This window comes from Apostichopus japonicus, chromosome 3 (genome assembly GCF_037975245.1).
Source record: "Apostichopus japonicus isolate 1M-3 chromosome 3, ASM3797524v1, whole genome shotgun sequence".
Classification (NCBI taxonomy): Eukaryota; Metazoa; Echinodermata; class Holothuroidea; order Aspidochirotida; family Stichopodidae; genus Apostichopus; species Apostichopus japonicus.
This window is the reverse complement of record NC_092563.1, coordinates 21,250,187-21,274,698: the sequence shown is the minus strand read 5'-3', so window position 1 is coordinate 21,274,698 and position 24,512 is coordinate 21,250,187. Positions and strand designations below refer to the sequence as shown.

The 24,512-nt window shown below is 35.7% G+C and overlaps 1 protein-coding gene and 1 long non-coding RNA gene across 2 annotated transcripts in view; both read right to left on the bottom strand.

The window, feature by feature from the left end:
- LOC139965439 (uncharacterized) overlaps window positions 1-424 on the bottom strand; it is a gene marked incomplete in the record, with an annotated part of 200,375 nt that extends 199,951 nt beyond the window's left edge. The window contains 1 exon segment of the mRNA XM_071967778.1: window positions 246-424. Coding sequence (XP_071823879.1) covers window positions 246-348 — 103 coding nt within the window.
- Window positions 425-8,261: 7,837 nt separating this feature from the next.
- LOC139958545 (uncharacterized) lies at window positions 8,262-23,429 on the bottom strand. The gene is made up of 4 exons (XR_011789823.1): window positions 23,296-23,429; window positions 14,199-14,300; window positions 10,670-10,931; window positions 8,262-9,191 (listed from the first exon to the last, which is right to left on the bottom strand). It is a non-coding gene; the product is annotated as an uncharacterized lncRNA (long non-coding RNA).
- Window positions 23,430-24,512: the final 1,083 nt, after the last annotated feature.

Sequence of the window (24,512 nt, the reverse complement as noted above, 5' to 3'; positions counted from 1 at the left end):
TGGTTTAACGACAGATAGCTCAATAACAATAATGAATATTGACATGAAATATGGATCCAAAGGTGTCATTTTCACTGAGACTTTAGTGCAGTCAGCCGGAAGGGTTGAAATTTAAATTTGGCAAACAAGTACTGAGACTATCAATCTTTCAGGGATCCATATAAGCATGTTCTCTAGAACATATATCAACCATTCTGCCAGTTAAAAACTTTTCCAGTTGAAAATTGAGAATTAATTTTACTCACTTTGGGCTTGAAAAGTTTGTTCGACTGAAAATTTTCCTAATCTCATGACGACATGTCCCGTCATGTAAGGAGCACTATTGCTCTCGCTGATTCCTCCTAACATATATACACGTACGTACACATTCGACAAGTGTACATATATACTACACAAAATATTGATAACAAGTCAGTGCGACATCAACTCTAAATTTCCTGTGGAATGGCAGATCTAGAACCACATGCTGCAACCTGCAGTGAAATTGGGCTAGACTTAATTAAAGTGCACTTTCTCATATTCGAATCAGAGGGTGAAAGCGATGATCATGCCCATAAAGTTGAACAGGACGTTGAGGGTGGACATGAGGTGTCACTGTAAGGCACAGAACGGTACCAGTTCCAGCCTGTTAAACGAGCCAAAATTGAAGCTCCAAAACAGATCGATGAAGAAAACCGTTCGGAAAGATTGCAAGGAACATACAACATGGTAAGAATTTTGTAACAAAGAAAAATATTTAAAAAATCCAGTCCACTCTGTGCATGTGTCGTTTGAATTTACGGAACTGGCTAAACCGTATTGTGCATTGCGTTACCGTGACTTACAACCATAGAATCCTTACAACCCATATGTACAATGTGTTGGCGATGTATTGTACTATCCTGGTGCTGCAAATGAGATTACATCATACATGTACAGTATGCTACGTAGTACTATACTACTAGTAGGGTTGGTTGAAGACTGAAAGTTTGGCTCGGGGTGAAAGCTGCATAATGCAGCCATGTTAGGTAGGCATGTGTCATTTTATACTCATTATAAGTCTAGTACTTAGTCCTGGAGTTTTGCAAATCAATTGTCTGAAAGGCTGTAAAGAATGTTTCATGAAACATGGAAGGTATAAATTCACTAAAAATGTAACCATAACTGTACATTGTATCGCTGCTTGTTATTGTGGACATCATGGGCCCACATTTACTAGCAGGACACATCAGGGTTGTGCTACCATCATGCACAGTTTATAGGATCAGAAGTGAGTTTCCAGCCAATGGTCAGTATACTGGATTCAAGGTGCCAGGAGAAAACTCAATTAGGAAGCCTTGGTTCAGAAAAACCTACAGAAACAACTTTTCTACTCTACGATTATGTTGGATCATTAATCCGACCGGGTTCCCTCAGTGATGGTATATTGAAATTCAAGATTTAATAAGGACGAAATGGTCATGTTCCAGACCCAACATCAACAATGAAACGAAGAGGCATGTATTGAAGCATTTGGACACATGTATTGGCTGTGATGTCATGTAATATGTGCGTAAGTGAACGGGGATTGACCTTTTTAGGAGCATTTACCTCCCAGACATGTTTGCCTGGTTCTTTTTGTCTGGAAGCCAAAATATCCATATCTCCAATGATATTTGACAGAAAGTCATTATAAAGATCAATGGAGGCAGCGGAACTCTTGAATGTTTAGACTTTGTTTCTTCAGCAGCAGGTGGTTTGTTTTACAATCTTTCTTCAGAAACTCAGCCCTCAACCCTGTAAATGGTCTCCGATTGTTTGAATGTGTGTGATGCTGTGTTTCACGTTGCGCGTCAGTGTTGTGCGTGTGGTCGTGAATGGGTAACATTGTTGCATTTGAGTTTCGTGCAGTGTTTCTTGGTTTAAATTACCCTCTATTCTATTTACTTTAACATTGATGGCGATGGACATGTATATCTTTTGTAGGCTTAAAGCCAAAATTTCATGTAAGTTCAAACCTCCTTTGATGTCACAAATTACATCAGTGTAATTTAAGAATGATATTGTCTATGGATAGTACAGTTTTAGTTTTATGTCATATAATATATATATATGTCATATATAATGCAAGGAAAAAATAGTGGTGTTAGTATTTTGAATATGCTTTAACCTGTGTTTATGGATATTTGCAGTGTTCCATGATTATTGATTTTGTTTAAGGTTATACATTGTAGCTCATTGATGATTGTCATTATTGTGCATTAATGAATCCGTATTGCACATATGACTGCAACCGCTGATTGTTGTTGATGTTGGTTTAGTCACGGGCTTGTTCAGAATGACTGTCTAGAATTGATGTTGAATAAACTTTGTTTGATTTATGATTTAAGATTTGAACTACGTTGTGTGAATTTTTGACTCAATGACTGTGAGGTTTTAAACACCCTTTGGAATATAATCATTTTAACTACTTATTTTGACCTATCGCTATCATCCCCACTACCTCCCGAACAAAAATATTGTTTTCCTGAAATACGAATAAGAAATATTTTTGCCATAACTGACCCAGCATATTCCAGAAATTAATTGGCGCACTGAGATTTTCCACAAGATGTAACCCATCCTTTCTGAAGCTAACCTTATAGCTTATTACTACACAATAGGGCAATGAAGGAGGTGTTAATTTAGATGATACAGCAAAATGTATTCGTCTATTGCGGTATCAGTGTAGTAACGCTAATACTGGTACTACTAGTACTAGTGCTCGGCCGGGCTTCCTCCAAAGGATCGCCATTTGCCCCACTGGAGGTTTCGTGTTAAAATTTGGCTGAATTTGGCCGAATTTTCCATATAAAACTTAATTGGCCGATTTGGCCATAAAAAAATCAATGATTTGGCCTTAAACCTTTGGTTGCATCTGGCAGCCCTGAATATGACGTCATCGTTGTGTTATTTGAAATCTCATTTTTCAGAGGTCTGTTTTCGGATGCAAATATTAAAACGTTAATTTCTAATTAGTCCTTAAGGATTTAAAGGTGATGAGAATAGTTTTGAACATAGATTTTCTCATTGATTCAGAGGAAATTACTCTCGTTAAGTTGGATTTTACATGTCATGGCCTGATTAAATAACGATCCTGTATATTAGTCCTCCGCGTGACCTTAGATTTGGTAAAAAAAAATCCTAGTTGTCATATAGGGCCTAAGTTGGATATTTGTATTTGTATATTTATTTGTTTCATCACAATTTACAGTGTGACGGGAAGTCTCCTATAAAGCCTGCAAGGCTTAACAAATTAGGAGACCCCCCAAAAAGAAAAAAAGAAAGAAAAACTTAAGAATAGATAAAGAAATGTTAATAGTAGCATCTACGATGATGAGATGATCGTATTGACACTAATTGAAATTAATAATGTTAATAAACAATCCTAACAATCTTTATAATGATCTTAATCACAAACACACACCAGAATAAATCCATCAATAGTGAGAAATAATTAGTTTGGAGATTCCTTTTGAATACAGAGTAAGAAGGCTTATTCTTAACATTATCCTGGAGATTATTCCACGTTTTTATAGCACGAATACGAGGGCTAAAAGAACTTCGTTGGGATAAAACATGTGCGTTATTACAATGGCGTGTTTGATGGTTGTGGATTAGTCTATTACTATATATAAAATCTTTTAAAGCCTCGGGTAGCAATCCATTCCATGCTTTATATGCAAATGTTGCAAGCTGGACTCTTATAATATCATTTAGCTTTAATAAATTTAATCTTGTTAGGCCTAACAAGTAACAGTCAGAGGTCCCTTACTCCTTAGAGTTAGACATTAAATTTAGACTAGAGTTCATAAGTTTATACTTACTAGAACACAGGAATACAAGTATGCCACTAACTGATAGAACGTATTTCACATCCATTCTTCATATGTCCCTCAAACCTTCATGGAAACATTGAAAAGGTAAGGGTGCGTTACTGTAAATATTACAATATCAGCGATCCAACACGATTTCCCAGCAACACAATGAGAAGGTAACTGCAATTTATCCTAAATTGTGTGTGCGTAGGACTACAAATAGATTTGGTCTGGGAACAATTAGCTTATAAACTGTACATGTTCGATCAACCGTTCTGCAAACACGTCAAGAGAGTTTCAATATTACGGTGGCTTGCTTAAGCCATTTACTGTAGTTCATTAATTATGATATCAATTTTACGCAAAGCTTGCTGTTTCTTCCTATAATACTTATCGTCTTTGAATTTACACGAGTATTTTGAGAATTATGACATTCATCGCGAGATGAAATCATTTTGGTACATTTAAGAAGTGTTTCGAGACCTTGTTGTATGCGAACCATGTAGTGTCTAGCATAATGCCTACAGTGGCGTCCTTACATTTTTGAATATAGACTGAGATCTATGATCAGGCGGGCAGCGCTAGCTCCAGAGGTGAGCTCCAGCTCAGTGCATTGAATTATTCATATCTTGCACGGGGGTTAACGCTTATTATTTTGTTTTTTCTCGACCTGAGGGTAGTCTGTGGCTCCGCCTATTTTCTATAAGACCCCGCCTTTTCTCCAGCTGAGGGTAGCGTGAATGTCGATCAAATCACATTGTCGATGTCCCATTGGCTTATATATATATATATATATATATATATATATATATATATATATATATATATATATATATATATATATAAGTAACGCCTTAGCAATACATATTTATATTACCCGACTATCGATGATATACTGTTTGGCCCGCGAAGCTCGAACGTAACTTGTACTCAAAGTTGTGGGAAGCACCCCAGGGAGCAAGTTGATATGGTATACTTCAATGTGCCAGTAGTGATTAGATTGAAGTTACCACCTACTTTAAGTACTTGAGGTGAAGTTTGTATACTGTACAGTACGCTGACATATGTATCGTTACGTAGCAGGGATGTTAGGGGTATTTACAGTGCTAAGGGTTTTGTTGGAAAAGAACAAATGAAAACGCCAGAGAAAAGAGAGCTCCACTGGAGTTAAAAGTCTAGTAACTTATTTATTGACAATAAACCATGCGAGAAAGACTGTCTACACTATGATATACTTTTACTTAACTTTCTACAGACTAGCTACCTTCATGGACAAGATATAAGGGCTAAATTCTCTCGGGGTGAGGGGACCTATCTAATCTCCTCTGATAAGAACCTCTATCACTTTACTAGCAGATTCTCACTCTGAGTTGATCAGAGGGGTTACCGAACGAACTCTTCCTGAATATCACACTCAAATCGATCACAAAATATTACATCATCGATCGATATTATATCGATATTATATCATCGATCACAAAATATTACTAAGTAAATTATCTTTTTATGGTATCAGAGGAACAACCCTAAATTGGCTAGATAGTTATCTTTCAAATAGATACCAGTACACTGTATATAAAAATTCTAAATCTGAACTTGCTAAAATCGCTCGCGGAGTTCCTCAGGGTTCTATACTAGGTCCATTACTATTTATAATTTATGTCAATGATATCGTTAATGTCTCCGATATTGCTAAAACAATATTATTTGCCGACGACACAAATATTTTCTTCGATTCCCAAAATCTACTCTCATCACATAAAACTGTTTCTACTGAACTAACTAAATTTTCCAGCTGGTTTGCAGCAAACAAATTATCTCTTAATATAGAAAAAACTAATTATATGGTGTTTAATGCTAGTCACTCATTCAGATGGGATCACAATATTACCATGAATGATAAAATTATTAATCGGGTTAACACTACTAAGTTCTTGGGTGTACACATAGACAATAAACTTTCGTGGCGTGATCATATATCAGCAGTCTGTAACAGAGTGGCTAGAAATACTGGTATTATATGCAAATTAAAACATTATTTACCTCCAAATATACTCAGAACACTCTATGTAACTCTGATTTTACCCCAATTAACTTATTGCACGACTATTTGGTCAGGAACCTATTCTACAAATCTTAATCACCTATGTGTCCTCCAGAAGAGAGTTATCCGCCATATTTCACATGCTGCACCACGTGATCATACTAGCCCATTATTCAAAAGATTAAATTTATTAAAACTAAATGATATTATAAGAGTCCAGCTTGCAACATTTGCATATAAAGCATGGAATGGACTGCTACCCGAGGCTTTTAAAGATTTTATATATAGTAATAGACTAATCCACAACCATCAAACACGCCATTGTAATAACGCACATGTTTTATCCCAACGAAGTACTTTAAGTTCTTTTAACCCTCGTATTCGTGCTATAAAAACGTGGAATAATCTCCAGGATAATGTTAAGAATAAGCCTTCTTACTCTGTATTCAAAAGGAATCTCCAAACTGTAATTATTTCTCACTATTGATGGATTTATTCTTGTGTGTGTTTGCGATTAAGATCATTATAAAGATTGTTAGGATTGTTTATTAACATAACTAATTTCAATTAGTGTCAATTCGATTATTTCATCATTGTAGATGCTACTATTAACTTTTCTTTTTCTATTCTTAAGTTTTTCTTTCTTTTTTTCTTTTTGGGGAGTCTCCTACTTTGTTAAGCCTTGCAGGCTTTATAGGAGACTTCCCGTCACACTGTAAATTGTGATGAAACAAATATACAAATCACAAAATAGGACTGGGGCAAGTTGAAGTTAATTGCATGGGTGATTGTTATATTATTACATAACAGTATGTACACGCTTTGTATGTATGTGTTAGATACTTGTGCATGTGTGTGTGTGCGTGTGTGTGTATGTGACGCCCTGGGCTCGTAAACACGATAACTCAACAATGGCATGTTGGATTGGAGTCATACTTAGTACATAGATGGTCCATAATGAGGTCACAGGGTCAAACGTAAAAATCTTCAAATGTTAATAACTCCGCAACCAAAACTCAGAATTTATTCATACTTGGTTTTAATGTGTTGGTAGATATTGGGTGCATGGTAACATATGTTCAAGTTGATATTATGCATATTTATTATGGGGCGGGGCTTAAGTTTATTTTCACTAAAATAGCTTGTAAACACGGTAACTGAACAATGACAAATTTGATTGAAGTCATACTTGAAACAAATATGCGCCATAGTGAGTAGTAGAACCCTATCGATTTTGGTGCTCATGTCATGAATAATAATGAGGTCACGGGGTCAAACGTAAAAATCTTCAAATGCTAATAACTCCGCAACCAAACGTTAGAATTTATTTATACTTGGTATTAGTATGTTGGTAGATAGCGGGTACATGGTGATATGTGTTTAAGTTGAAATTATGCATATTTATTATGGGGCGGGGCTTAAGTTGATTTTCACTAAAATAGCTTGTAAACACGGTAACTGAACTACTACAAGTTGGATTGAAGTCATACTTGGTACATAGATGCCCCATAGTGAGTAGATGAACCCTATTGATTTGGTGCTCATCTTATGAATAATAATGAGGTCACGGGTCAAACGTGAAAATGTCCAAATGCTAATAACTCCGCAACCGAAAGTCAGAATTTATTCATACTTGGTATTAATGTGTTGGTAGATAGTGGGTACATGGTAACATATGTTCAAGTTGATATTATGCATATTTATAAGGGGGCTTGGCTTAAATTCATTTTCACAAAATAGCTTTTAAACACAGTAACTGAACAACGACAAGTTGGATTGAAGTCATACTTGATACATATATGTGCCATAGTGAGTAGATGGGCCCTTTTGATTTTGGGTGCTCATCTTGAGAATATTAATGAGGTCACAGGGTCAAATGTAAACATTTTCAGAATTGAATCATACTTTGTGTGAAGACGTTGGTAGATAGCGGGTACATGATAATGTATGTTCACTGTGATATTATGCACATTTATTAGGGGGCAGGGCTTGAGTTGATTTTTGCTAAAAATAGCTTGTAAACGTATGGTAAGTTAACATATTTAGTAGGTAGGTCCACAGTCAGTGAAAGCACCTTGCTGTTCAATTTAATTAACAATGACGAATGCTGGGGATTATGATCTCAATTGGCAAGGAATAAGCCCACTGGCTTTCTGGTTACTATTTAAATCTTGTTTCTCAATTTACAGGACTGTTTTGTATAGAACTGTTTGTACAGAATAGTTTGTGTACAGCAATAAAAGAGGACTAATTGGAGCTCTGACCATGTTATTTAGTATTTATTTACTAAGGACCTTGTGTCACATAATGGGTTTGCTACTTTTCATATATATATATATATATATATATATATATATATATATATATATATATATATATATATATATATATATATATATATAAAAGAAAGACAGTGAGATGTTTAGTTAGGTAAGGCACAGTTCTATTTCATGGACATTGCCATGATTTACTTAACTGTTACTTTAATCAGATTTCTTCACTGTAGTTTTACACACACACACACACGTTTGTGTTTCATTCAGACCGAGGACCCCATTGTATTTTCCATTGTTCCAATCCACGTACCCTAAACTTAACAATACCCCATACAATAGAATTCTTCCGAGGACGTGGTGATTCTTTAGAAATCACAACCGAGGACCTGAAATTCTTTTGTTCAAGTCCTCGGTCGGATAGAAAAACAAACGCACACACGCACACAAAAGGAGTAAACTTGCACCTTTAGATATCATAGGAAGAAATTTGCCTATACACCTTTCATGTTTTCAGGATTTTCTGTGTGAGAGGAGGCAATTTTTTTGAAAGCTGACCTTGATCAGCAAGTTTGTATGACATGTCTATCATACAGGACACAGGACAGTGTCTTAAGTCATCATGTGGAACAGTTACAAAAATGATGACCCCTAACGGAACCAGTGGTGGACCTTTTTTTACAGTTTTCTTTTTATCTGCAATTTAAAAGTACTAAAGGGAAAAACAACTTAATATATCACAAAGAAATAAAAGAGGATATTAACTTAAATATTAAATGCTCGAAGTTTTACATTTTCCCAAATCCAGGGGAACAAAGAATAGCTTCAACCATAAGAATTGAATGTGGTCGATATCATGTACCCCAAGTGGGAGACACAGTTCAAGGCAACATGTGTGTGCTGTTGGATATGCCTTCTGATGCAGTGAATGTCATTACCCTTGGTGAATCCAGTGAGGGGAATTGCATCAGCACCAGTACAGAAGCGAAGCATGTGATGCAATCAGAGCATGTGACATGCTTCCACCGTCATGGACAACATATCTACCACATTGTCCAGCTGTGTAAGGAATAAACATTTGAATTATGATGAAATATGTAAAAAAAAAAAATCTGCTTGAATGCCTTAGTGGTTTAATGAAAATACAAAAGCAGTCAATGATAATTAAAACCAGAATAAAAACATTTCATGGTTACTTGCTGCTGCTCATTGATTTGATTAAGAGGGAACAATTCAAGTATGTAATGCTGAAGTATTCCCTTAAGTAAAGTGTAAAAATTGTTGTTACCATAATGCTAGCCAGGGCCCTTCATAAATAGGCATGAACCATTTGTAGCACACATCAGCATGCCTCTGCTATCTACAAATATCACTTATCCTATTTTGAAGATCAAACATATGATTTTCACATAAGTAATTGCAATTTGATATATAATCCCTCACCCAGTAAACTCATCATTAGTCATGACATGAGCACCAAAATCAATTAGGTTCACCTACTCACTAAAAATGGTAATGATCAATAATTGTCTTGTAAAGTTATTAACCATACAAACTTCTAACTTCAATAATGCAAGGCCACTCCACCTCATAATTATGCATGTTATCAATTGCAATGCAAATTGCCAGGTGTAGGCTATACCTACAAAAACACGCTCACGTCTTATGAAACTGCGACTTGTGATTGTTGAGTTATTGAAATTTGAAGATTTTGACGTTGACTCTGTGACCTCATTATCGTTTATCTAATCATAATGGACCAACCACTCACCAAGTATGTAATTGATCAATCATTCCCTTGTCTAGTTATTGTGCATACAAACTTCTGTTACTAAAATAATGCTCAGCCCCGCCTCCTCATAAAAATGCATAATAGCAATTTACAAGACAAATCTGCATGTAAAGATCCTCTACCAATATCACCATACCAAATTTGATTAATCCCCAACTTGTGGTTGCCAAGTTATTGCAATTTGAAGATATTGATGTTTGACCCTGTGACCTCATTAATATTCATTATATGAGCACCAATAAGCATACGGCTTATCTAATCATTATGGACCACCCACCAACCAAGTATGTTATTGATCAATTATTCCCTTGTCTAGTTATTGTGCATACAAACTTCTGTTACTAAAATAATACTCAGCCCTGCCTCCTCATAAAAATGCATGATATCAATTACAAGACAAATCAGTATGTAAAGGTCCTCTACCAATATCAGCATACCAAATTTGAAGAATCCCCAACTTGTGGTTGCCAAGTTATTGCAATTTGAAGTTATTGATGTCTGACCCTGTGACCTCATTAATATTCATTATATGAGTACCAAACTAAATAAGGTTCATCAACTCATTATGGACCATCCACCCACCAAGTATGGCATTGATCAATCATTCCCCTGGTGACAGTTAATTAAAAAATGTATGGTGGGCAAACAGATTTTTTATAGAAGCAATCAATTGGAATGAGATTACATTGCATCATGGTGTGTCTTGCAGTTAATGGCTCAATTAAAATCATAAGCCATGTATTACCATATTGAAACGAAACAAGATATCTCCATCATTCACATGAACCTGTAGTATGTCATCCTCTGACTTTCTGCCGACCATCATGTAATACAGAGCTGGGTGAAGCATCCAGAAACCTGGTCCTCCATGGAGTATACACCATGCAACAAAACTCCCTGTCAGTTTGTACTTTCCCTTCTCTAAGGAGGCGTATGTCGTGAGAAAATTATAAACGGCCCCCTTTCTCTAAAAGACACCTAGGTTTGGTAACTGCTGTGTAAGTAGTCTAATATGGAAAAAGGACAGATGAACATTATTCTGGTCAGGGGGTTGAATATAATATATATATATGATATACATATACAGGTATATATCTATATATATATATATATAAACAGGGTTGTGGCTAGGAGTTTGCAGGTGGCGGTCGAATTTTCTGGAGTGGCAGTTGCCTGCCAAGTCTGCGTCCTGGGAGAGGGGTATAGGGGAGGGGATTTTGCCTTATGCACAGTGCTCAGATGCAAAATGGTAACTTATATGGCCATAATTTGAGGCATTCAAATTCCACTACTTCAGACCATTATGGATGAGACAATAACAATTTGAATTTTTAATACCTTATAAGGTTTATATAATGTTAGATTAATAATGTGATATATGTTGTATTGTGATTTATGATATGAAAGATTTAATGTACTGTACAGTATTTCATTACTTGCATTGTTACACACGTTCACGTCATCGGTATTCAATATAGCGCTAACGTACTGAGTAGAGATATTCAGTAATTCAGTTTGTTTGTAGTTGCGGTCGAACAACACAGTGACCTTCCGATTTCATTATTTATATTATTTGTCCAATGTTCAAATCAGTTTTGAGTGAGAGTGATTTCTTTTACAGTCATTTTGTGACACTATTTACTGGATTTTGTACTGGCCGATCATAAGCGCGAGTGCCGGTCTTTATTAGAACTTTTTTTTAGTACCGGTCAGCATACGTTAGTGCTGGCCAAGTCCAACCGGCGCCGACCTGCGTAGCTACAACATTGAATATATATATATATATATATATATATATATATATATATATATATATATATATATATATATATATATATATTATTTATACATATTGGCAGGGTCAATCGTTAACGGAGGGACATTTGACTGTATTCCTTACACATTTTGTCTTTCTTTGCATTAGTTTGAGGGAGTATGTTTCAATTTCTTGTGTGGTTATCTAGACAGGTAGTTACTTGCTTCATACCCATAAACTTAATTATTGTGGCTGTTACTTGTGGCTGTTAGGAAAAATATGGCATTAAAAACATCATGGTAACGGAGGGACACCAAATGAACATGTTTTTCACACTTTTTTTGGAAGATGTCAAATACACTGTTCTTTAGTTGCACTGACCATGTAACTTATATCAGGTGTTGGCTGGTACATTGCTTCACATACACCAAGGAAAAATTAGATGAACAGGCATCAATTGTCAAATCTACAGTTAATGGGACAATTCCGATGGTAAAGGAGGGACACAAAATGTTCAGTATTGTTTAGTGTAGCCTTTTGCCTGATTTTGCTGCTTCAGATTCAATATTTGTTATATAAAAGTTATATTACTTAGGGAAAAAAGGACGAGAACATTAAACCAACAGCTATGTTCACTAAAACATTTGCAATTTCAGTGGTTAATAAAAATTTAAGAAAAAAGTAGGAAATAGTAAGAAATAGATTAAAAGAACAGGTTTAAACAGAACACTCTTCATCATTTAGCACTCTCTAACTGCATTATTAGCAACTGTTTTTTTTTTGGGGGGGGGGGGGGTTGTGGCTAGACTGAGGCTAGTGCAGTTCGATACAAGTCAGTAAATCACATATTTCCAGTACACAGTTCACAGGTACTGTACTGTACCATGTGCAGAAATTTCATTACAGTAGTATCCCAGTCACATTTTGTCTTTCAAATACTACTAATACTTTGCAGAAACCAATTGGTGCAGTAATTGATACTGGGCTTAAAAGTGAAATGCTAGGGTAACTTACTGTAATAATGCAGTGGTATTATAACAAATCGACAACTATCAACAATAATAATACAGGAACATTTTGAGATGTAACATGATACAGTTACAGTTGCTACTGCACTGCAGAAAGGTTCAGTATGCCTGAATGTAATATTTGTGGATTAGAAACTATTGAATTAACTTCCTGCGATATTGTGCAGACTTTGACCTCAAATGACCTTAACCTTCATGATGAACAATACATATCTCCTACATATGGTGCATTCATGGGTAAACAATTGCAGCAATCCTTCTTGAGATATCTCATGTATAAGATTTTTAGGCCTTAACTCTGCTGACCTTAAATGAACTTTGACCTCTACAGAATCAGAATATTCTTCTAATCATAGTGCATCCACATGTCAAACATGAAAGAAGTAAAAGCTTCCCTCCTTGACATTTTTTAGCAATTTTGCAACAATATCAAATATTACAGTCAAAGAAAGAATAATAATAAAGAAATATATTGATTTCAAGACCTAGACAATTTAGAGTAAGTATCTTTATTCCAAGGTATAGAGTATATAACTCTGAAAAGATGGTTGCTCCAATGAAACTGTTGCACCAGTGAGGGAAAACATGTGGAACCCAGGGTGTTACTGGAAAAATTTCATAATGAACTAACTGTAGGCATACTAAGAAGAAAGATAAAAGATGAAGCTATGTATAAAATTATGTATCTCAATTAAATAGCACAAAACTCACAAAGATTTGGCTGTTGAGGTAGTCATTGCTAAGGATGGCATTGCCAATGAAGCTGTTGTTGACGACACAGACGCTGGTAAAGAGGAACTAGAAGGGTGAAGAGTAGAACTTGTTTTTATAAGATTTTGGTCATTTTTTATTACTCGGTCACTAGCTGAGAAACAGCTTGCTGTTTTTGTAGTGTCCTTCATATGTTAACCTGTAATGTTATTTATGTATTAATTTCACAAACATACAAGAACAAAATTGGAAATTAAGGACAATCAATCACTGGAAAGCAAAAAAACGATGAAGTTATATATGAAATTATATAGCTCAATTAAATCGCACTAAACTCACAAAGATTAAGCTGTTGAAGTAGTCATTGAAAAGGATGGCATTGACAACAAAGCTGTTGTTGCCGACACAGACATATATGCTGATAAAGAGGAGCTACGTAGAAGGGTGAAGAATAGAACTTGTTGTTAAAGTATAACAACACATAAAACTACTTTTAAACCTTCCACATTGAGTCTGTTTGTTAGTAAATAGTATGGGTAAAGTCCTGACTATGTCAGAGACTATCTGTAAAAATCAAACAGTGCATCAGATGAAGTTAAAATATTCAAAGAAATATGCCAATAGACTGTAATTAATTACCCTAAATGGTCATCCTCAAAACATGTATTAATATTCACCATTTTAATTTTTTTTAAAAGACAGTTACCTTTTTTTTTCCAAAACATTTCTTTCCTCCTTCAAATTATTATTTAGCAATGCAAATTTGGACAAAAAATTACCTGTCACTTTTTCACTTTTCCATATGCTTCCGCAGTTTGTGGAAAAGGATGGTAGCAGAGCAAGCACTTCTCTTGGAGATGATTCACATCTGCCATTGGTGTCTGTTAAGTAAAATGAACACAAACTGAATTCATCCTGTGTGGGTGTCACACACCAATAACATCATGGTATACTGTATGTACAGTCCAGAGTGTACTGTTACTTGGACAGGATTGTCCTGAACATAGCATAGTCATGCAACACTGTGATGCTGGTATATCACTAAAATCCCTAAAACTAAGTAAAGGAGCATCTGAAAATATTGATGGCAATCAGTTCAGTCATTAATCCTATTGTTCAGATGCTAAGTGATCAAGTTTATATATATAAAGCATATACGTATTGAAGCGTACACATATTGAAGCGTATACGTATTGTTATTAATATTATTTTCACTATTTTCTATCGTTTCTTCATGGGAGTCTTCTGTTTTGTTAAGCCAGCATAGGCTTTTCAGAAGACGTCCATTCACATTGTAATATTTATGTGAAAAAAAACAACTAAATGAATGAATGAATATATGCGAAGTGGCTATACATCAAATGTTTTACATATTTATGACTCTAACTTGATATGGATTTACATCAGGTTGAGTCAGTATGCCTCTTCAGAACATTTAGGGACACTAATGTCAGTCATAGTGTCCTTGTATATATTGTCATTTCAAAATGCTCTTCTTCTGTAAATTTGAGGCAATACTGTCAATCATAGTGTACCTACTTGTAGTGCCTTCATATTGTAATATTAACTTCTTCACTGCATTTGTGACACCACTGCAGTCATAGTGTCTTAACATATATTGTTGTTTAGACATGTTCTTCTTTTGTACATTTGGGACAACACTTTAATAAGTTTGCTAAACAACCACTTAATAATAATACCTGATATTTTGTATATTTTGGGTTTCGATGATAATCGTAACCTTTGCATTCATGATGTATGTGTGTGTTTGTGACGCCCAGCTTGTAAACATGTTATCTTAAGAAGGAAAGGTCAGGTCAATTTCATATTTGGTTTGTAGAAGTACCACACTGTGTACAAGCTTGTACAGCCTTTTAATTTTTTTGTGGATGTCAAAGGTCATTCGGGGTCACCAGTGGTCAAATTGTAAAAATGTGTAAACACGATATCTTAAGAATGGAAGCTTGGGCAGACCTCATATTTGGTGTGTAGAAGTACCACATAGAGTACAAGAAGCCTATTGTTGTGGGAAGAGGTCAAAGGTTATTCCCGGTCATCAGAGGTTAAATTGTGAAAACCTTGTGAACATGATATCTCAATATTGGAAGCTTGGGCAGATCTCATACTTGGTATGAAGGTGTTTGGAAATGTACCATATCAAATTTAATGTGCCTATTATTGTCTTTGGTGGAGGTCAAAGGTCATTTGTAAACAGCATATGCCAAACATTTACTTCAATCCCCCTCTGACCTGTCTCTCTACACTAGTACACTTTTCTTAGTGTAACATCACAGGGGAAGCTTGTACAGCTTGTACTGTACACCGGTGTACAGATTGCATATATGGTATGTGATTGTACCACATTGAGTACAAGAAGCCTAATGTTGTGGACGGAGGTCAATGGTTCTTTGAGCTCACCAGGGTTCAAATTGTGAAAACCATGTTTTACACAATATTTCAACAAGGACAGATGTCACATTTAATATGTTGATGTTTAATCCATCACATTTAGTGCAAGAAGACTGTTGTTGAGGTCAATGGTCATTTCAGGACAGCCTGTGTCACTGTGAATTTATTGTTTGTCACATCACACTGCTTTTCACATTGCACCCATCACTATATTCCAATCCCGCTGACCCAATAATAATTTATAACATATCCAATTAAAAATATTAGGTGATTCAAATTCTTCCTGTGAATACATCATCCCACATGACTATAAATACATGAAACCTGCATATGTCGTTGACGATCATTAACTAAACAGCAGAGATAAAGCATTTGCAAGATTTGAAAAACTGATGTCGTTATCTTGTGTTTTTCACATTCCCTGTGGAATCAGTCAGACCTATATGTGACGTGTTTAGACCTTAACAGTAATGTACAATGACTGATTGTGATTTTGTAATGCCTGGCAGGTCCACAATAAACTGATTCACATATTAAATTGTGTCAAGAACAAAAATATGCCAGTTTTTCAGCCAATTTCAGGTCGCATAAGGCCACATTAGGTCGCATTAGATCACATCAGGTCGCATAAGGTCACATTAAGTTACATACAATAGTATGATTTCTTCATACAAAAGTTATATAACAGAGATGACAGCCTAAGTGATGCTAATAAGAGAAAAAAATTCTATTTAATCATTGAACAAAGCAAATGAAACAGTAACAACGTTGTTTGAATGATGTTTGCATTTGTATTTTTATTTGTATATTTATTTGTTTCATCACAATTTACAGTGTGACGGGAAGTCTCCTATAAAGCCTGCAAGGCTGAACAAAGATTAAAATAGTCATTATTACACAAATTCACCAAGCATGCATCAAAATTGATCAATACCATCTTTTTTCAATAACTTTTAATTTCAACAAATAAGAGTTGCTCTTAATTAATGACCACATAACATTAAATGAAATGAAAGTTCAGTGTGATCAGTGAGTGTCTTGATGTCAGGCAAATGTCATTACTGTACCTGCAAAAGCAGAACTTGATGATCGCTTGAAACTGTCCCAAATTGATGCACCTTGAAATATGCTTGCTTTCCCATGTAATTTACTCCTTAATGCCATAATTGTTCAGGGGAGAAATCCTGAACAAAATCTGGCATGATCCATTTTAATGAAAAAAAATAAATAAGGAAAGTACATGGTAGGTGATTTTCTAATAGTTTGTTAATCAAATTACATATGTAGAAACTCAGATTTTATTTCAATAAAACATTTTACAGAAATTTGTGCAATTGCTCAGATAAAGCAACTGAGCAATCCAACATTTTTCTGATTTTTATAAGGTTTTATCTTTTATCTAAGGGCAAATTGTTTTGTATTTACAGTTTGTGTTTTGGGTATTTTTTATCATCATGTTTGTTATGAATGCAAATAACATGCTAACTTAAATTGTTTGTGGTTATTATGCAATTCTTTGGTTTGATAGCTGTGCTGATGCATCATTGTGCAGATTACATGAAGAAGAATAAAATATTGGCATGTGATAATAAGCCATTTGGCTACTGATGTAGACATATTAGACCAGCATGTGCTGAAGCTGCTTTTGTATAGATGAGAATAAAACCATTCAAATCACAATTAACAATTAATGCTTCATAAAGTATATTGGCTAACCATTTTGCAATTGAAAAAGCCCTATTTGCCAACTGAAGTCATAATTCAAATCACATTTATTTTATGAATTGGTATAAGTAAACAATTTCAGCCCACTATACCTTGTTAATTATTTTATTGAATTAAAATGATTTAATTCTGTGTAACTTTCCAATGAAATCCAAAGAGGGAGTAAAGAGTTGAACAATGTAAACAAATGTTAATGTCATAAGCATGCATTATAGGTATGTGACGTACTTCAATCTGACTGTGTGGTTTTGCTACATGATGGCGTGGCAAGTGGTACATGACCATGTCAAGCAGGTAGATTATAGTACCTCTTTAAATAATAAACATCTCTCCTAAAAAGATTGATCACCATGGTCCTTTTGGGGCTCCAAAATCATTACATACAAGCTGATAGTAATTTCAAGAGAAATTAAATTTGAAGTTGTTTAAATTCTTTTTGGATTTAACTGTGAGCCTGAATAGAGGAAAACATTGGCAAATACTACAACAACAAAATAAGCTTTAAAATGCATGGAGTCTTGAAAATGGCAACTTGATCCCTGATTGGAATAAAAAACATGCATGCATGACCAACTAATATTTTCATTTCTGACTACCTCTTCAACACTGGGTAACTAACCTACCCCCAGGTGGCTATAACAAGCCTAACTCTAAGTGCTGATTGCACAAAATGGAATATTTAGAATAGACCAAGTGTGTGCATTATAATTACTACCTGTAAATGTCTTGCATTTATATATGTCGAATGACAGTAATTCAACAACCTAACCAAGTAAATTAGCATAACTAAGGCTATGCCTGAATGCAGGGATGTCGCTAGAGTGGGTCGGGGGGGGGGGGTGTCTCATCCCCCAAACTTGGTAAAAGTGACGATGGTTGGAAAATGAGAGTGCGGCAATCAGAATTTCCGACTGTCACAGTCTAATTTACCTATAGGCCTATTCATATATTCCTGTGATTGTGAATGACCTAAAACTTGAAAAATTCCAATCAAAATGACCTATCCCATCTGACCCATCAGTCATAATTACCACGTTTTCCTTGCCACTTTGAGAAATTGTATCTCGCAATCCTTATACTCCACCATACAAAACTTTGTACAGTATGATTGTGAATACTCTAAAAAAAAATACCTAGTATAACTACTGTACTGTACAACCTTCACCAGCTTCATATTTGGGGTTTATTTATGTAGTAATTTTGCTATTGGGTGGGTTGACCCTGTTTGCTAGCTTCAAGTAAGTTCAGGATATATATTGTCTGTATGTGGTATACATATAAAACACTCAATGCTAATCTATGGAAGCTTAAAAGTGCCATCAATATAAGAAAAAATTTGCCCCATAAGTTGACATTTTTCAGTAAATTGTTTATATAACAAGATAAAATTTTATGAAAAATCAGAAAAATGTTTGAGTGTTCAGCAATTGCTTTATCTGAGCAATTGCACAATTTTCTGTAAAATATTTAATTGACAACTTATCACATTTCGTCAATTGGACATTTTTCTGCAAAATATCATATCTCGTCAATTGGACATTTTGCTGTAAAATGTTCAATTTTTCACTTCATTCCATCTGAGCAATTGAAAAATTATCTTCAAAATGTTTAACTGACAACTTTATTGTATCTCGTCAACTCAACATTTTTATGCCAAATGTTTAATTGTTTTCTTCATTCCATATGCTCAGTTGGAATGAAGTTAACAATTGAATATTTTTTCATGTGAGTGATAAATAGCCCCACCCGCCCCCCACCCCCCCTCCAAAAGAAACAAAGAAAATAATATGAAGTGCGCTAGGAAGAAGCACTGTAATTTTTGGTAATTCACTGTCGTTTTGTTTCATCACAAATTGCAGTGTGACGGGAAGTCTCCTATAAAGCCTGTAAGGCTTAACAAAGTAGGAGACTCCCCAAAAAGAAAAAAAAGAAAGAAAAACTTAAGAATAGAAAAAGAAAAGTTAATAGTAGCATCTACAATGATGTACTAATCGAATTGACTCTACTTGAAATTAATAATGTTAATAAGCAATCCTAACAATCTTTATAATGATCTTAAACGCAAACACACACAAGACTAAATCCATCAATAGTGAGAAATAATTACAGTTTGGAGATTCCTTTTGAATACAGAGTAAGAAGGCTTATTCTTAACATATTGAATATATCATAACATATCATTGAATATATTTTGATGAAAAAAAAAGTTTTCCCATTGTTACCATTAACATAACAGCCACCTCTTTAACAGCCACCTCTTGCATGAAACCCAATAAAGCAGCTGGATACGATGATTTCAAGCCTGGTATTGTAAGGCAAATTATCCCATTTATTACTAAACCATTAACCCCATATTTGCAATTTGTCGTTCAATATCGGTATTTTTTCCTGATATGCTAAAAATTGCCAAGGTCATCCCTGTCTTTAAGAAAGAGGATTCAGCAAACTATGAAAATTATCGACCTTTAACACTATTATCATGTTTTTCCAAAATAGTTGAAAGGCTTATGTTATAATCGTATTTTTAACTTTATTTCAAAATATAACATTTTATGCCACGAACAGTATACGGATTCCGTCCTGAACACTCCACTGAGATAGCACTAGCTGATGCCATTGACAATTTATACAGTAATCTTGCCAAGAATCAGGCGCTGATCCAGAGGGGGGTCCCCCCCCCCGCTCTTGGCCAAAAAAAAAAGAGAAAAAAAAAGAGAGAGAAAAAAATAATTAAATAAAACGCCAATTTTAAACATGTAGAACGTCAGACGGGCGGTTATCCTTACAAGTCAGCCAGGTGGGTCTTTACCGTTAAATGAACTATAGTGTGCACGCGTGCTACACGTGCCAAAAATGCCTAAAAATCTCAATTTTCAGACCGAAAAGCTAACTCGTATGGATGCAGATACATTTCGAGTGAGTTTTTGTAGGTGCTTTGCATGGCTAAATTGAAGGGGGTTCCATGTTGTACTTAAATATCCAAGGATTTCACAATAGGGGGAAACCCACTCCCCTTAGACCCTAGGATAACTGGAGGCCAAACCCCTCACCCAAACCCCTCACCCTTCCAGAGTCCTGGATCCGGCCCTGCATCAAACAGTGGTGACGGAATGGGAGGGGGATTGGGGGCTAAAGGCATTATGATTTTTGTATCATCTCAACTTATCTGATATGTAAATACCATATTTCATAGATTGTTTTTTTTCTCATCAATTGAGAAATTGCAGACATGAGATCCATATTTTCAGGCTAGGTACATGCAGCTTAGAATACTCGGGAAGTGCCGTTTCCGGCCATCTGGGGGGGTTTTTAAAGCCAAAAATTTCCTAGTGCGCTCCGCGCCAACTGATGGTGGCGCTCCGCTAGATAGTCTTACGTTCAAGCGCGGCTGGACCAGTAAACCCCCCCTGTCACAAATCTTGCATCCCCCCTGAGAATAGTACCTGTGTTGGGGCTTTCCTGGACCTCTCAGAGGCCTTTGACACAATAGACCTGACAATTCTGCTTAATAAATTACACCGTTACTGCATAAGAGGAACCCCCTAAATTGGATCAACAGTTACTTAGCAAACCGCTACCAATATACATCCTACAAAAATGCTCATTCCCAATCGGAGAGAATTCCATGTGGTGTGTCACAAGGCTCTATACTTGGTCCATTGCTTTTTATCCCATATGTTAATGACATTACCAATGTTTCTGATAAAGTTAAAGTTGTTTTGTTTGCTGACAACACAAATATAATCTTTGTATCACAATTGAGAACTTTATTTCATATTGAAGTATCAACTAAATTAGACAAGTGCAGCGACTGGTTCGCTAGCAACAAGTTATCATTGAATATTGATCAAACAAACTATATAGTTTTTAATACAAGAATTTTACATGGAATGCTGATGGGTGGTAAACGACTACAACAAGGCAATAGTACTTGATTTGTAGGCGTTTATATAGATCATAAACTCCATTCACATTGTAATATTTATGTGAAAAAAAAATGAATGAATGAATGAATGAATGAATGAACGAATGAATGAAATGGTGTGACCACATTACAACTGTCTGTAAAAAAGTTTAAAAAACACCGGTGTTTTAGCTAAGCTTAAGTATTACCTGCCACAACGCATTAAAGATTCTCTATCAGACATTAGTCCAGCCACATACTGTTGTAACAGATGGTGTGGTACTAGATATACCAATCTGAATCCCATTTGTATTACACAGAAGAGAGCAGTCCGCCATATAACACATGCCAAACCATGTTACCACACAAATCCTCTTTTTAAACATTCTAAGTTGTTAAAAACTGATGACATTATTAGGGTTAATCTTGCTACATTTGCTTATAATTAGGCATGGAATGGACTGTTACCAAATGGTTTTAATGACTACTTAATAAGTAACAGCGATTCGTCATTACAATATCATATTTTCAGACAATGCACATTATAACAGGTATAATTCTACAACGGGGATGTTATCACTAAGGGCACGTACAATCAAAACATGGAATTCTCTATCAGACGATATCACAAATAAACCCTCTGCAAAATCATTCAGAAGAAACTTTATTCAAAAAATTATTGCATTTTATCAATTGAACATGTTCATATTTTCTTATACATTTAGTTTACTTTTTCCTTTTCTTTACAGGGAGTTCTCTACTTTGTTTAGCCATCTGAAGGTTTTTTAGAGGACTTCCTACCAAATTGTATATATTCACGTGATAAAAAATATCAATCAATCAATCAAAACATAGCTTTTGTAGTTAGTAGCCTATGGAGCCTTCAAGCAGATAACTTTTACTCAGATTGATTAATAAGTTTATGAAGTGAGGGCCAGTGGGTACAAATGTATTGAAAAAAGGTCAGAACAAAATTGCAGTCGCGAAAGATAGGAAGTCTGACTGACACTGACCGTATCGTTGACGAGAAGCGCAGGGTGGGGGGGGGGGGATACAAGGCAGCAGCCAGAATTGTCTGGTTTCAAAATCCATCCAGTTGGAATTTCAGCGACTACCCCCCCCCCCCCCCCAATATCAGGCCTTTGCTACATCTATGCCTGCATGTTATAAGTGTAACTGTTAGCCAGTGGTAGGTTTAGTGCTATATATAAACAGTTATGATGGCATGCAATCACTTTGCCATGTTCAAGGTATTTTTCTCCCTCCAAAATCATTGGATAAAGCTAGTCTTTCTGTTTCTTGTTGATTATTCCATACAGGGCTAGCCTCGGCCCCATAATCCATAGCATTTATTGACAATTTAAAAAGAACACACTAGGGTAGCCTATTGTATTAGTAGTGTGGATGAATTGGGCTGCGATTGATTTATTTTTATCACGTGCAAATATACAATGTGAAAGGAATTTTTCTATGATTTCAATTTTTACAATAATGCCTAACTTTATTGATCCTTTTGGTCTAAGACCATTTCAATTCATGACATTGACAAAAAACGTAGGCCTATATATGCAGGCACAGTATGCCGTAAATTTGTTGCACACGGATAGGGCCTAACTTTACGCTAACGGCTTAGGCATTAAAAGTTATTACATATCATAGCTCAGCCTAGGCCTAAATTAGGCTAGCCTATATGCGTTTTGACAAATGACAGTGCCGTGGGATCTAGCGTCAATATGCCTATATTGTTGTCGGTTTATTAGACATGAAAGATCTTAGAAGATATAAGAACATACAGGGCACAATGTTAGGTTTCTAAAACTGTACTTTGCGACCTTTACCCTTAGATAGACATCTTAGTTAGACAGCAGCGTTTCTCCCGTTTTCTCATTGGGTAACAGTATTCGTTGTTCGCATACTTCAGCACACATGCAGAGCCTATATACGGCTCAGCAGTCAGCACACATGTTGTGCATAGCGCCATCTGTTCAATTTGACCAGGGAGTTGTTCCATAACAACTCCCTGATTTGACAGTGCACCTCCCGTTTATATCTAGTCGTATTCACATCAGGTGGCATACCCAATAAGAGTCTATTATATCCATCCGCTCGATTGTTCTCCTTCAGGAAAAGTGCCAAAAAGCAGCAGGAGAAAATCTTTTGTGACCTGTTACCGATCATGATCTAGTTTTTTTTATGGCTTGCGTGTTGAAGAGCATGAATGGAAGTATATGTGTTGCAAAAATGTGGTCGATTGAGGCAATTTTAGGCCCCTTTAGGCCTCCCAGGCGCAGCGTAAGAAAATTGTTTACTACTGAGTAGAGGGGTTTGTTTACAAGTGACGAAAACTTCCGACTCGGATAAAAAAAAATCTGCGCGGTCATGGTAAGGAAAAATTGATGTGCCATGAAAAGCCAACTTGTCAGCTATCCGAACGGCGATGATAGTGGGACATTTTTATCTAGACTTAGAGGCCACATTACTTTTGTGATTTAGTGTGTCAATGTATTTTTTGAATGGGCGTATGCTACCATCAGGTACCGCAACACAGTCAGAGTAGTGTTCATCCCATCAAAAGGTTAACGAGAAAGGTAAAGCTTGTTGAAGCATGGTATCAGTTACTGTCATCAATAGTGCTGCAGTTATATGAAACAGCATATTTTAAAGTACAGGTGGTGTGAAAATAGGAAATATCCAAGGTAATATAAACCATTTTAGAAAATCTTTGGTTAAATGTTGATATTACTCTAGCGAGCAGATGAAAGGAAGGGCATTCGGTATTCTTAATTTGCTACTCTTTTATTCTACAATTATCACAATCTTCTACTTTGTTCAGCTGCATAGATGCTTAGATCGCTGCAAAAGCAAACTGCCGTGCCCAGGACCCAAAACACGTCACGCTCTCGAGCGCAACCAACCGCGCCACGACAGCAGCTGATATAAATCTATGTTCGTTCCTAATACTTAAAGTTCCAGAGAACCCTATGAGAGCGCTGCAAAAGCAAACTGCCGTGGCCGGGTCTCGAGCCCAGGACCCAAAACACGTCACGCTCTCGAG